Source organism: Hippoglossus stenolepis, chromosome 5 (genome assembly GCF_022539355.2).
Source record: "Hippoglossus stenolepis isolate QCI-W04-F060 chromosome 5, HSTE1.2, whole genome shotgun sequence".
In the NCBI taxonomy this organism is placed as follows: Eukaryota; Metazoa; Chordata; class Actinopteri; order Pleuronectiformes; family Pleuronectidae; genus Hippoglossus; species Hippoglossus stenolepis.
The window spans coordinates 22,203,404-22,216,058 of record NC_061487.1 but is presented as its reverse complement, the minus strand read 5'-3'; the positions used below and the strand labels follow the sequence as shown (position 1 = coordinate 22,216,058).

At 42.4% G+C, this 12,655-nt stretch overlaps 1 protein-coding gene across 1 annotated transcript in view; it reads right to left on the bottom strand.

Annotated features, from left to right (window-relative positions):
- Positions 1 to 12,655, bottom strand: part of LOC118109004 (neural-cadherin) — an 89,210-nt gene that overhangs the window by 31,670 nt on the left and 44,885 nt on the right. Inside the window, exons 9-16 of the mRNA XM_035155783.2 lie at positions 12,469 to 12,637; positions 10,959 to 11,129; positions 10,459 to 10,631; positions 7,318 to 7,485; positions 5,133 to 5,382; positions 4,580 to 4,707; positions 3,959 to 4,145; positions 849 to 992 (exon numbers count right to left, since the gene is read on the bottom strand). Of these exons, the coding sequence (XP_035011674.2) occupies positions 849 to 992; positions 3,959 to 4,145; positions 4,580 to 4,707; positions 5,133 to 5,382; positions 7,318 to 7,485; positions 10,459 to 10,631; positions 10,959 to 11,129; positions 12,469 to 12,637 (1,390 nt within the window). The remainder of the gene's footprint in view (positions 1 to 848; positions 993 to 3,958; positions 4,146 to 4,579; positions 4,708 to 5,132; positions 5,383 to 7,317; positions 7,486 to 10,458; positions 10,632 to 10,958; positions 11,130 to 12,468; positions 12,638 to 12,655) is intronic.

The following is a 12,655-nucleotide window of genomic DNA, read 5'->3' as shown; positions in this document are numbered from 1 at the left end:
TTGGGTTAAAGTAGCTACAATCCGATGTAAATACACTAATCTGTACTATTAACACAACCCTGGCTGACAAAGTGCTCCCTGCCTCCCACAGGGATCTGCCGGGCTTACAGCAGTCAAGCCCAGGGTGGAGTTTTTAAACAAGACAGATTGAGGGTAGCCTCTCAGACGCAAGTGCAACAGTATTGTAACTATAACGTTGGGGGTTGGTGTTATTCCACAGCAATTCATCATTAGTGCCGCAGCTCGGCCTAAGCTGCACCCCCGCTCGCCATAAATACTTGATTAACGGACCTAAACATGCCTGATAAAGGGATCTTAGGCTGCCGCTGTACGGAGGATGAGCAATTGCTTTATTGCTTAAATCCCGCCCACCTACTGTGTGGGAGCGTGTCACTCTTTTTGGAACATATGTGCTGCAGTGCAATGCCGAGCACTTAAATGACTGCTGCTAAATCTAGCACACGGCAAGATTTCAGCAGCATGATTTCAGCACAGCGCAGGACAAATTGAGAAAAAGACTTCTCACAGGGTCACTTTATGCATACTGCTACAAACCCAGGCAATCTTGCAACAACAAAAAAAAAAAGTGCCTACTTGGCACACAAGTCACTGCTGGAAAAATGGCCGAAATAATTCTGTTATTTCAAGAGAGAGAGAGAGAGAGAGAGAGAGTCTGGTGAAAGATAAAGAAAGTGCAGTGTGGAAACCTCTGTGGAGTTTCAAAGTGTCTCACGAAAACTTTAATATCGGTTCTGGATGGCTAGATTCTTTAACCTTTATTTCTGAGAGGCGGCATCAGTAAAATCTGTGTGGGGGACCTCCTCAGTCTGCTGCCTCATCATGCGTACCTTCATCTTCGTCATTAGCACTAACGGCGACAACAGTCAGGCCCACATCTGCATTCTCGTCGACGCCGACTTCATACAGTCGCTGAGCAAAGAGCGGTTTGTTGTCGTTGACGTCGCTGATGAAAACCCTCACATATGCTGTGTCTGCAAGAATGACAGAATGGCAGAAGATTAGACGACACAGTGCACAAGCAAACACACACCCCAGACAGAAACACACACACAGACACGGAGTCACAGAGAGTTTGCCGAACACTGCATGTGTGTTCTCTCCTTCCATCTGCGTATTGATTTTTCAATTCATTGTCACTGTTTAGTGCGGAAGAGGCACTTAACCTGACGGAATGTGTCTCATTGACATGTAAATCAGACAAAACGTTGTTCACAAAGATGTGCTGTAAATTACATAAATTATTCATTTTGTCAAGAGTTTATTGTTTTAACGGGGCTAACTGTTTCCTGCAGGAAGAATAACAGTAATGGAGCTAAAACTCTTCAACAAGCTGCTGTTTTCGCAGAGTAGATAAAGAACCACTCTACTGGGAAGGTTAAATATTTATAAGATGACAAGTGTTTGTGTCTTATCGGTGCACTCCTCATTACGCTGTTTATTTCTTTAGTTAAAAAGACTAAATTATCTGCTTGCGGAAAACAGGGGTGACATGTTAATTTGGAGCTGCTGCAGTAAGAGATGATGGTGGTGGAAGGTGGCCTTATTTCCGCAGCTTGTTTTTTTACATTTACCTCCTCTCGGTGTATCCCAGGGGTAACGCAAAGAGACAGGTAATGTTTGCAGAGGAAATGAGCCCTTCTGGATGCAGGAGATATGCAACACAAGACACAGCTAAGACTCATTGCAAATGCTAAGCAGCCCTGGCAACCCTGCTCCAAAACATCACCCTTTAGCCCTAATACCGCCTTCACAAGCGCTGGCAAAACTCACTTCTGAATACAAACGTCATATTGCATCACTCTACTTACAGACTGTGGTGTTACGGCTGCCAAAGTGTCACAAAGAAAACATGGTAGGCAAACAAATGCCATATTGGTTGAATTTGGAACGATGAAAATTAAAGACGGGGAGACACAATAGAGCCCAAGGAATCTCCGGGCTATTTTCACATGGAGGAGAGTGAGGCCGTCTGGTCGTGAAGTGGAATAAATAAAAATCAAGATTCACTTTTCAAAGTCAATCCCAAGGTGTATATGAAATATGTAATGTACTTCCAATGCAGTAACAGAGTTAATTCTTCCAACTTATACAGTTTCCAACAATGAAAAACAACTATTTGTATGACTACTTAGGACATGGGTTCTCTAACAAACTGTCAATTGTCTTAGTAGTTTGACATTTTGGTAAACAGATTATCATAAATCACAGAAGACTGTCACCTTAAGGGGCGGCTGTAGCTCAGGAGATAGAGCCAGACCAGTAAGTCGGTGGTTGACGTTGACTAGTAGTTTAAAGATCATTAAAGCTTTCAACTCCACAAAAATGTCTGGGATAGTTGGATCCGGACATTTTCCGGAGTTTGCCTTTCCCGCATGAAGACCACAGCAGGAGATTGTCCGAGTCAGACACGTTCACAACAACAGGAAAATGTTCAGGCGAGAGGTGGCGCCTGGGGAGAGCTTGCAGGAGGCAGGACGTGACGTATATTTTGCTGCCGACATATGCCAACACTGTCAGCCCTTATCGTCAAAATCTCTAGAATCTTGTTGACATCTTCTTCAGCATCTTGTGAGAATGGCAATTCATTTTCATCCTGAGATGAGATTTGTAATCTTTTTGTTTTTCAGCAGATTTCTTCTTGTTTCATAGATGAATCGATTTATTTGTAGTGCTCCCCAAACTCCCAGAAACTCAGAAAATTTGAAAAAAGGAAAAATTAAAATAAAACTATAGGACTATAGTGACAACACCTCTTCTGTCCTCCAGGCTAACACAATTTAGCTGCTTATATGGGGTGTTCAATTCACACTCTCTACAACCTTATCTTCCCACTGTAGACGCTTATTCACATGGCTAAACTGCTCTTAAAAGGGAAGTAAACTGAGACAGAGCTAATAATGCTTTAAAATCTTAAAACACAGAAACTTTCCTGGAGAAAATAAACACCCCTTCACTTGGTTTGTCCCGTTGATGTCACCATGACATCACCATGGATATTCAAAGACCAGGAAATGCCCGGAGGCGCCTTCTGAGAAACTATCCCACATGGTGAGTCAGAACAAAGGAGCAATTAAACAATGTTTGTACCTGCAACATAATAAAAGGAAACTCAACTAACGCATGCTTGTGTGTTTTCTTTAATATTCTCATGTACTTTGATGTGAACTGTAGTAATTTGCCAACACAAACAAACCTGGGATAGAGACTGATGCCAATGTCGCAAAACTATCAGTAAATTATGGTAAAATGAACTTGTGTAGAAACTAATGAGTTCAATGTGTACTGTGGTCGAAGGATGCCAGGGACAAATGGTGAGTAAGGCCGAGTCCTCACCCACTCTGTCACAGGTTGACACCGACGTCGATGTGCTCCAAACAAAAACACGTGATTTCCACAGCGGCATTTATCATCAGTCATGTCCGGCCTCCTGCTCGCTCTGCCCAGGAGCTACACCTCACACACTCACCTCAATTTACCTGTTGTTGTGAACGTGTCTGACTTAAACAATCTCCAGCTGCGTTCTTTATTTGTGAAAAACCTGGAAAATGTCCAGACCCAATTTCCTGCAGGTCCCAAATTTGTTTTGTTTTATTAAGACCATATTCACCATTTACCACATAGGCCCCTTTCGGTTCACATCCAGATTACACATAAAGAACCACATGTTTGCCAAAAAGGCCCACATTTGTTTTGGGATATTTGCCACTTTAGGCTCACATCCACTTTGCCTGAAGTGGCCCACATCCATATGCTATCTGGGTATTAAGTGTATAGACGTTAAAGTGGCGTTACTCTTCTCATTAAACTGTTCACAAGCAAAGCAATAAGCTTATAACCAAAATGTTGAACTTTTGATTTAACAAAATAAAGAAAAATATAAATTCATGAGATGCTTTCTGCTGAATGAAAATTCATTAAAATTCTCATCATTTCTCACCTGAGTTTGACTGTTTGTTTTTGCCAGGTCGCGCTGACTCCTGCCCGTCTTCTGACTGAACTTCCAACAAATAGGAGCTGCGGGCCTCGCGATCAAACACGGCTTCTGTGTAGATGACCCCGAGTTTCGGGTCAATGCGGAACAGATGGTGGTCTCCACTGCTGTCACTCAGAAGAGAGTAAGTGATCTGCGAAGCACAGGGAATTCGAAAATGAATCTGCCACAGTCCTTTCAAGCACTAACCTGCAGAGGTGACAGAAATGTAAGACTTTGTGGCTGAAAATGTTAAGTGGTCGCTCTTATATTCCCAGACAGAGTACGTCTTCTCATTAAAGGCAAACACCAGATCGATATATACTGATATTGTCACAGTCAGTCACACGGCTGCGATTGCACACTTCACAGAGCCACCTCTGCAACACTTTGACAACTCTGGAGCGAAAAGCCTCCACACTTAAGGGATCGTGGCGCCCTGCCACAGTACGCTCCTTCAAGCATAACAAGAATAGTTTAGTAAGGGGGGAAAAAAAACAGTTCTCAGATGCGGTTGAATAGATCTCTGTTAAATCACTTCGTATTTCTGAACCTGCACGTGACAGACAAGAGCAGAAAACCACGAACCTCTCCATTAAGACCCAGGTCTTTGTCGTGTGCAGACACTTGGAGAACCGAAGTCCCGATCTGGGCTCCTTCCGTCACCGACGCCTCGTAGATGGAGGAGGTGAAGAATGGCACGTTGTCATTAACATCTTTGGAGAGAAGAGAGATTTAATGCCAAGTAAAGATGTGTTAACTTCCTGATTTAATTTAGATAATAAAATCTCAAGCATCTAAAGCTGTGCACATTAAACGTTTAGGAGCCAATGAATTCATCATTATACTATACTATGTATCTCTGAGACATATTATATAAGTATTGGTATATTTTATTTCTTATTTGTAGGTATATTTAGTAATTTATCATATCCTTTAGTACCTGTGCACTGAAACTGACATTTTGATCATTTCATCAGTACATTATCTCTCATTTCATTAAAATCTATTATAAATAAAGTGAAATCCAAAACACAAATTAATGTGAACATAAATTTAAAGAATATTAATACAATCTGCCAATTAAATGTTCCACCACAGAAAATCTATAGAGACGAATGAGAGGAATAAAAACTCATGCCTGTAATGTTGATGTAAACTGTGGTGAAAGCTGCCAGAGGCACCGCAGCCACGTTCTGCGCTCGCACCCGCAGAGAGAAAAAGGCCGTGGACTCGTAATCCAGCGGCTCAGACACCAGAATTGACGCTGAGCCATCTTCGCGGTTGGGGGAGAGGTAGAATCGCACGGGCATGTTGGTTTCCGGGACCATCCCGTCCTCCAGGTTGTAGGTCACCCTCGGGTCGCCCAGCTGAGAGGTCGCCTTGACAGTCTGGACAGGATGAGAAGCGTGTTTCTCAGGTTACGTTAAAATTCATTTGGGCCGATGCGAGAAAAGGAGAAAAAGCTTGTTCATTTCCCTTCTTTCCTCGAGTGAGATGAGAACAATACCACTCTTCTTGTCATGCCTGTCCCTTGAGTACAGAGCCAGGAGATAATTGGCCCTGTCCAAATGTAACAAAAAAAAAGTGTTTACGAGCTATCGAGACTCGCCCGTTAATTATGACACAAGGTCAGTGCACCCCGTTAGGAAGTTACAGCACAGAACTCAACTTGGTTTTAGACATTGCAGCGGAGAACTGAGCAAATAAACAAAATATGTTAATTTGTGAACTTTAGACTTGATGGTAGGCAGATACACTGACCAGACATCCTAGTTTGTGGAGGACTGTCTAGGTTTTCGATGTGGGTGTCCTGAGTCCGGACAGCTGTTACTACCCTATGAGTCATATGCTATGATGCTGGCAGCTTTTTTTTAATAGAACCTGTGAGTGTGTCTGTGAAAATGCATTTTCTTAAAAGCATCGGGGGGGCTTACTCTTTGCCCCGTGAGCCACATGGCAACGGAAATGGCAAAATGCGGATGAAAATGCTCACAGGAACACGCGGTACAGTTAACCGTTCCAGTTTAGGGGGTTTAGAATGCGGTAGCCAAGGCGGCTGTGGCTCCCAAAGTGGAAGAGGGTGTCCATCAACATCGATTATCGAGTATCCCTGGGCGAGATGCCGAAGCCTAAATTGCCCCTGATGGCTGCACCGACATGGTGTGTGATGGAAAAAGAGTTGTGTATAGAAGTGCTATATAAATAGGTGAATGTAACTTGAACTATTAAATGCTCAAAGTGTTTGATAAGACTGGAAAAGAGCTTTATAAATACAGTCCATTTCCCTTATATTTTTTATTTCTCACATGGTAGCTATGATAATGGGCTTCTTCCTCTACCTTCTTGGTTAAGACTCAGCTTTGTGCTGCGAAGCCACCAAAAAAAGAAGTTTATTATTTGGGGAAAATGGGCTCTTTGGCTTTTTTTGCAGAGAGTTAGATTATGAGCCAGAACTGGGGGGCAATGAGCTCAGTTTAACATGAAGTCTAGAAACGGGGGGAAATGGTTAATTTGGCTGATACAACATGTTAATTAGGGAGCTCCAGAGCTGCTGGCAGGCATCTTTTTAAAATGCAGACAGAGCCAGTCTAGCTGTTTCTCTGTCTGCATTTTAGTCTTTGTGCTGAGCTAAGCTAACCATCTTCAGGCTAAAGCTCCACACTGAGCGTCCAAACATCAGAGTGATGTCAATATTCTCCTCCAAATCGTGACAAGTGAGCAAATGAGCTTATTTCCATAAATCTTGTACAAGTCCTTTTAACAAGGATTATCTTTGAGGTCAGTCGGTAAAAAACTTGTTTACATGTGATAGGCTGCGTTATCAAGTTTTTCTCTATTAGTTGTTCGCCGTCTGAAGATGTAAAGGTTATGTCAAATGTTGATTATTGTGATGATTGATTATCTGAGTAAACACCTGTTGTCTGAGCTCTGCAATAAACTCTTATCTCAGAGTGAATCCCCTTGTGAAGACCTTGGAGGGAAAAAGGGATATTTGTGCGCTCGGGATTGACAGCTTTGTATTTTCACATCAAAAGAGACATTCTGAATTGATTTAATTAGCCCGCAGTCATGACACTTGCTCCAATCCAAAGTCAGCTTTCTCCTTGAAGACACATTTACAGATTGTTCAGTGCGCTGACAATCTTTGTGCGGTGCAGTCGGAGCACAAAGAGAACATGGTGTCTGCGCCGTAATCCATGTGCGAAAGCAAACAAACGTTCCCGCTGATTTAATTACACTATGTCAAAGTGACAAGATGGAGAAACCAGCATAATAACATACAGTATGTCCTGATATATAAACGGAGTAACATGCACACGTACCACTATGGGCGTGTCTCTGGCGGTGTTCTCGGGTATGACGACGCTGTAGCTCTCCTCCTCCCACTGCGGAGGCTGGTTCTTGACATTGGTGATGGTGACGGCCAGCTCCACAGAAGTGTTTCGGTCTCCGCCGTCGGTCGCTACGACGTCCCGAGTGATGTAAGTCCTCTGTGGGCAGGAGCAAAAGATTCAGATTATCATCATCATGGTATTTTAGAGCTGAAACGATCAATTGATTAGTCAATTTCGTTGATTGACAGAACATTAATCACAAACAGCATGGTGGTGCAGAGGCCGGGTCTCTCTGTGTGGGGTTTACACGTTCTCCCAGTGTTTTGAGAATTTAAATTGAATGTTAGCGCTTCACGATGGATGCATGGATAGAAGAACTTCACTATCTAACTAGATTTTCTTGCAAAGAGCATAGAAAACAAGATGATTATCTGCTTTCCCTTATCTTGATTTAAAAAACTAGACCCGATTGGACAAAATGTTTCATCCAGGAAACTCTAAACCCAGAGAAGAAGCCTCCCTGACACATCATGCCTTCATCTTATGACACAACCTACTACTGTAACACTATTATTTTTAGATTCATAATCTATCATAGCACTAGTAATAAAATCAATGAATAGCCCTTGAATCATCTTTGAGTAGCATGTGCCTGTAGCTTGCGCCGCAGCAGTGGGCCGGTGGAAACTGGCCAGCAACAGCAATGAGCAGCAATAATGATTAAATGTGCGGAGCTGGGTTTTTAAATAAACCTCAGTTATGTGAATAGGTTTGTACTTGACGCTCTGAGCAATTAGCTCGTGATCAGCTGATTGGCGGTAATGACTTCACATTCCCTCCTGACCCTGGACTTGCTCAGTGAACTCCTCTGTGGAAATCATTTAATTAGGCCAAGAACAACAGAGGCGGCGGTGTGAGTATTACAAAAAATTATTAACATATAATTCATGTTGCACAAAAGCTCCTCTACTTCTGTTACCGTGCCAAAATTGAACCACTAGGAAATAAAGGGGTGAATTTGACTGAGGAGCTGTTTTTCATCAAAATGGACACTGCAGGGAAAGCTGTAAATTTGCTTAAGAGGTCGTTAGAGTGTTTGATTCGGTTTATCTTAATTAGACGATGTGTAACATCAACATTAAACTCACATCGGAAAGAAGAAAAACCCTCTATAAACTCCCTAAAGGGCCTCTTCTTGCCAACATGTGGTAATTTTACTTCTTTCTAACCACTAACAATAAAAGATAAAGCAAGTTATAGTCCGACCACTTTGTTAATAAAAATTGCTCAAATAAGTATTCCATTGTTAAGCAGTAACATTTCACCCATAAGCTGCATTATTCTATCAATGCAAATCATGGCCTAGCAACTCTATTATTGTGCCGCAGTCGCCAGATAAAAAGAAATCTCACTTAACTCCAAAATTACATTTTCTATTCCTGGTACAATCCAATTAGTATTTGTGAACAAGTGCAAATTCTTTCCCAAAGCTTGAAACCGGAGAACAAAGATCATAATCTGTGATGTCCAGTGTGGACCGAGCGGCGGCTGCTTTTGCAATAAGTGAATGTCTGGCTGACTTTGTGGTACCATCCAGCCACGGGTTTTTAAAATGAGATTTTGCAGTAATGTTATCAGATCTGACCAAGAAAATACCCATAAAATATTCTGGATGTGGACGTCTCCTCCTCTTTATCCTCCACAGAGCCGCACTGTACAGTCAGTGTGATGACTCGGGCTGTATGGTCCAAGGGCATAACGATAGAGGCTGTTGTTCAATGGCCTATCTCCTTCATGTTCCACTGTAATGCTGTGAGTTAATTGGGAACTGTGGTGCACACTTAGCTGCTAAGTGCGCTGAATAAAAACTTTAGCCTTAATACTCGGTCACTGTGATCAGGCACCGTGATGAGGAAAATCAAAGCAGAACAATGTCTCCGACCGGCCCGCGACGTTTAACATTTAATGAAGTGCCTTTATAATCTTAGTTACAGCGTATAGTTATTGTTGGGATGATTAAAAAAAAAAAAAACACACACACTCAAATATGCAACAGCTTTGTTCAACAAGGTTTTGGGCTTAACACTTCAATTTTGCATGAAGTCAGTGGCAAAACCACAACAGACTTCTGACACCAGCGTGCTAAGAAGTGTGCTGAATAATACACGGCTCTGTAGTGCTGTAGCAAGCTTGTAGCCAAAGAGCAACGCTAAGACGTGAATAAGGGAACAAGGGAAAATGGGAAGACCAGTGTTGATAGGCTGCACAAAACATGAAAATTAAAAATCAACAACACGCCAAGTGAAGAATGTTAAAAGAGGTGTTGCATCACTGAAACTCTGACACGGTAAATCAATTAGTTGACAAACATCAACTGGGGAAGTCGACTTGCTCGCATTTCACTTTGAATACCAACAGTACAAGAAATTCAGCTTTTGAAAAGTCTTCTTTAATTTCTTCTTGATGCATATTATCTTTGGAGCCGTTTTCCAAAGCATGGAGCTCAGTGCTTTAGTGTTAATGGCATCGAGGTAAGTGTGGATGCTCTGTAAGCGCAATCACGAGCGTCATTTTCCAGCCTCCAAATTGTTTCACTTAATGCCTTTAAAATTCGTGACTCGTCTTAAGCTTGTCAGTCTCCTTATCACAGTGTGAGATGATGAATGAAAATGATAAAAGTCTTGAATTCAGTATATCAAAGCCGGGGTTAAGTTGGACAGAGTCTTGGTTTGTGATAATTAGCTTAAAAACCTGTGTTGTCCATTTCAATTATTTGTTTTGAAAGCTTCTTCTTTCTTTTTTTTTTATAGTCTTTAGTGACAAGCCAATAAACAGAACTGCAGTCATCAAATACAACAGGAATTCAGAGCTGTTAACATCTATTTTTAATAATTAGTCTCCCTCCATCTTCTTTCTCTGTGGTCCTTCTGTGTGCAGCACCTCTGGGAGAGCACACACCACACACCCCTGATTGGGGGTCGCGGGCAGAGGCACTTTGAGGTGGCTCACTCATTAACTCTGTTGACTCAGACCCACAGGCCGTCATGTGTGGTTCAGACAGTGTGTGAGTGTGTGTGTCTATGTGTGTGTGGTGGCTGATGGAGAGCCGGCTAATAGCTGCTGACTGACCTGTGATATGGGCTGGTTAACGTAGACCCATCCGGTCACGGGGTTGACCTGCAGGTACTCGGGCTGCTCCGGGGACATGGAGTAAGTGATGGCTGCGTTCGTGCCAAAGTCGTCATCGTGAGCGGCCACTCGAAGGAAGCTGGTGCCGACCAGAGTGTCTTCTCTCAGAAAGTCTACAGGGCATGGAGATAATGTTATGCTGGTCAGAGCTAAGGGCAAAGGACAGGAATGGGTAAAGCATGAGGGATGTTACGGACATTTGTTACAATGCAAAAAAGTAATTTTGGTTCCCACCACCAGGGACACTGGGGTGGTTTTAATGCTCATTTCACACAGACATGAAATTCATTAGACAGGGGAAAGAATGTTTATTTTGCAGCACATAGCCACCCACATCCCCATCTCGCCCTGTTTACTTCAGCATTTTTAAAGGTATTGGTTATGGTCTGCTTCAGTGATTCAGAGATATTTATATTTCATTTCATACCGGCAACACTTACACTCGTAGCGCAAGTTCTCAAACTTGGGGTTATTATCATTCTGGTCCAGTATCTGGACGGTGAGCTGACAGATGCCGATGAGCGGCTCCTCCGCCCAATCAGTGGCCGTTACTGTAATGGAATACTCTCGCTGCCGCTCTCTGTCGAAGCGTCTGGCCGTCGCAATCGCTCCTGTAAATACAGAGCAACAATCAGCCCGTTCCCCGGCAAAACATTAAATCACATGAATTCATATATACTCATTCATCCATTCGGCAATTCGGCAATTCACCCATCCATGTGTACACGCATCCATCCATCCATCCATCCATCAATCCACATAACCATTCATCCGTCCATCCCATTATCAGACCATCCACTCACAAACTGAGAAAACAAGTAAAGACTTTTGTATTTATTCTGAGTAAGTTGAGCATTCCTTTCAAGTGCGATGACTTTGTTATTTAATCTGGAGATGAACTTAAGCCAGAGACAGAAAATGACTTGAGAAGAATCACATGCTGACTCCACGTGTTACGGTTGCAGGACAGCTTCTCTGTTTCAGTCATTTTATACACTGAAGAGTCAGAAAACAGCTTCACCAGATTAAGAGAAACAATGATCGACAAACTGGTGTTGGCATTAGACTCATCTATCTACTAATTCCACAAATGTCTGTCTGTCTGTATGTGAAACGTATATCTCGCAAACCGTTAAGCATATTGACGTCACCCTTTGCATGTGTATTGTAAATTGGCCGAATCAAGCGCTCAATATTAATACAAATTTAATATTATCATTTGGATAATTTGATTGTTTTTACTTCACCATAACAGACTGACACAGATATTCAGGGATGTAGCAGCTGCTTCAAAGTAAAAGCATGATGTCCGTTTTGTTGCTGCGATGCTTTATATCGAGCTGAACTACAGAGCTTTTCTTTTGAAAATTTGCGAACTTGGGTCTAAAGATTTTCTTGATTGCAGAACAGACCACTGAAATAGCCAACATGCAATGTATGAAAAAACACTGTAGTAGAAAATAGTAAATTCTAAATTATAATTTATATATAAGCCACACATGTGAAGAGTAATACGGCAAATTCAGTTTCATTTTATGAAAAACGCAGAAGATAACATTTTTCCGGCAGGTAAACCAGGTAGGATGAACGCAAAGTTTTCTAACTTCACTTCCCCTTAGACTGTATATAAAAAACTCTGAGCGTATATTGAATATTGAGTATATTGAGCTGTTGAAGGAGTAATTCTGAAGTGGTGCTGTAGTATTACCACAGGCTAAGCTAGCGGTCCATTCCAAACAGGCCCAGTTTAGAATGGGCGCCGCACAAGTATTCTTAGATAGACGTTTGAGTTATGTGAATTCCTTCTCCTGTCAAATCACAGCTCAAGTGCAATTACCATTAGAGACGTACATTTCCGTAGAACAGCAGAATTGTCTCTCTGCACTAGACTCCGCGCTCCATGATCTAATTGAGACCCATTTCATCCCAGACAATCTGTGACCACGCTACCTGAGTCCGGATGAATTCGGAAGGCAGGCATGGTGCTGTCTCTGTGCATTAAGCCATATTTGACTTTTCCATTTGCTCCCTCATCTGCATCCACAGCATGCACTTGCAACACAAAAGTCCCCGTTGGCTGGTTCTCCAGCACTGAAGCCTGCTCACGATATTGCTGGCACTGAGATAGAGAGAGGGA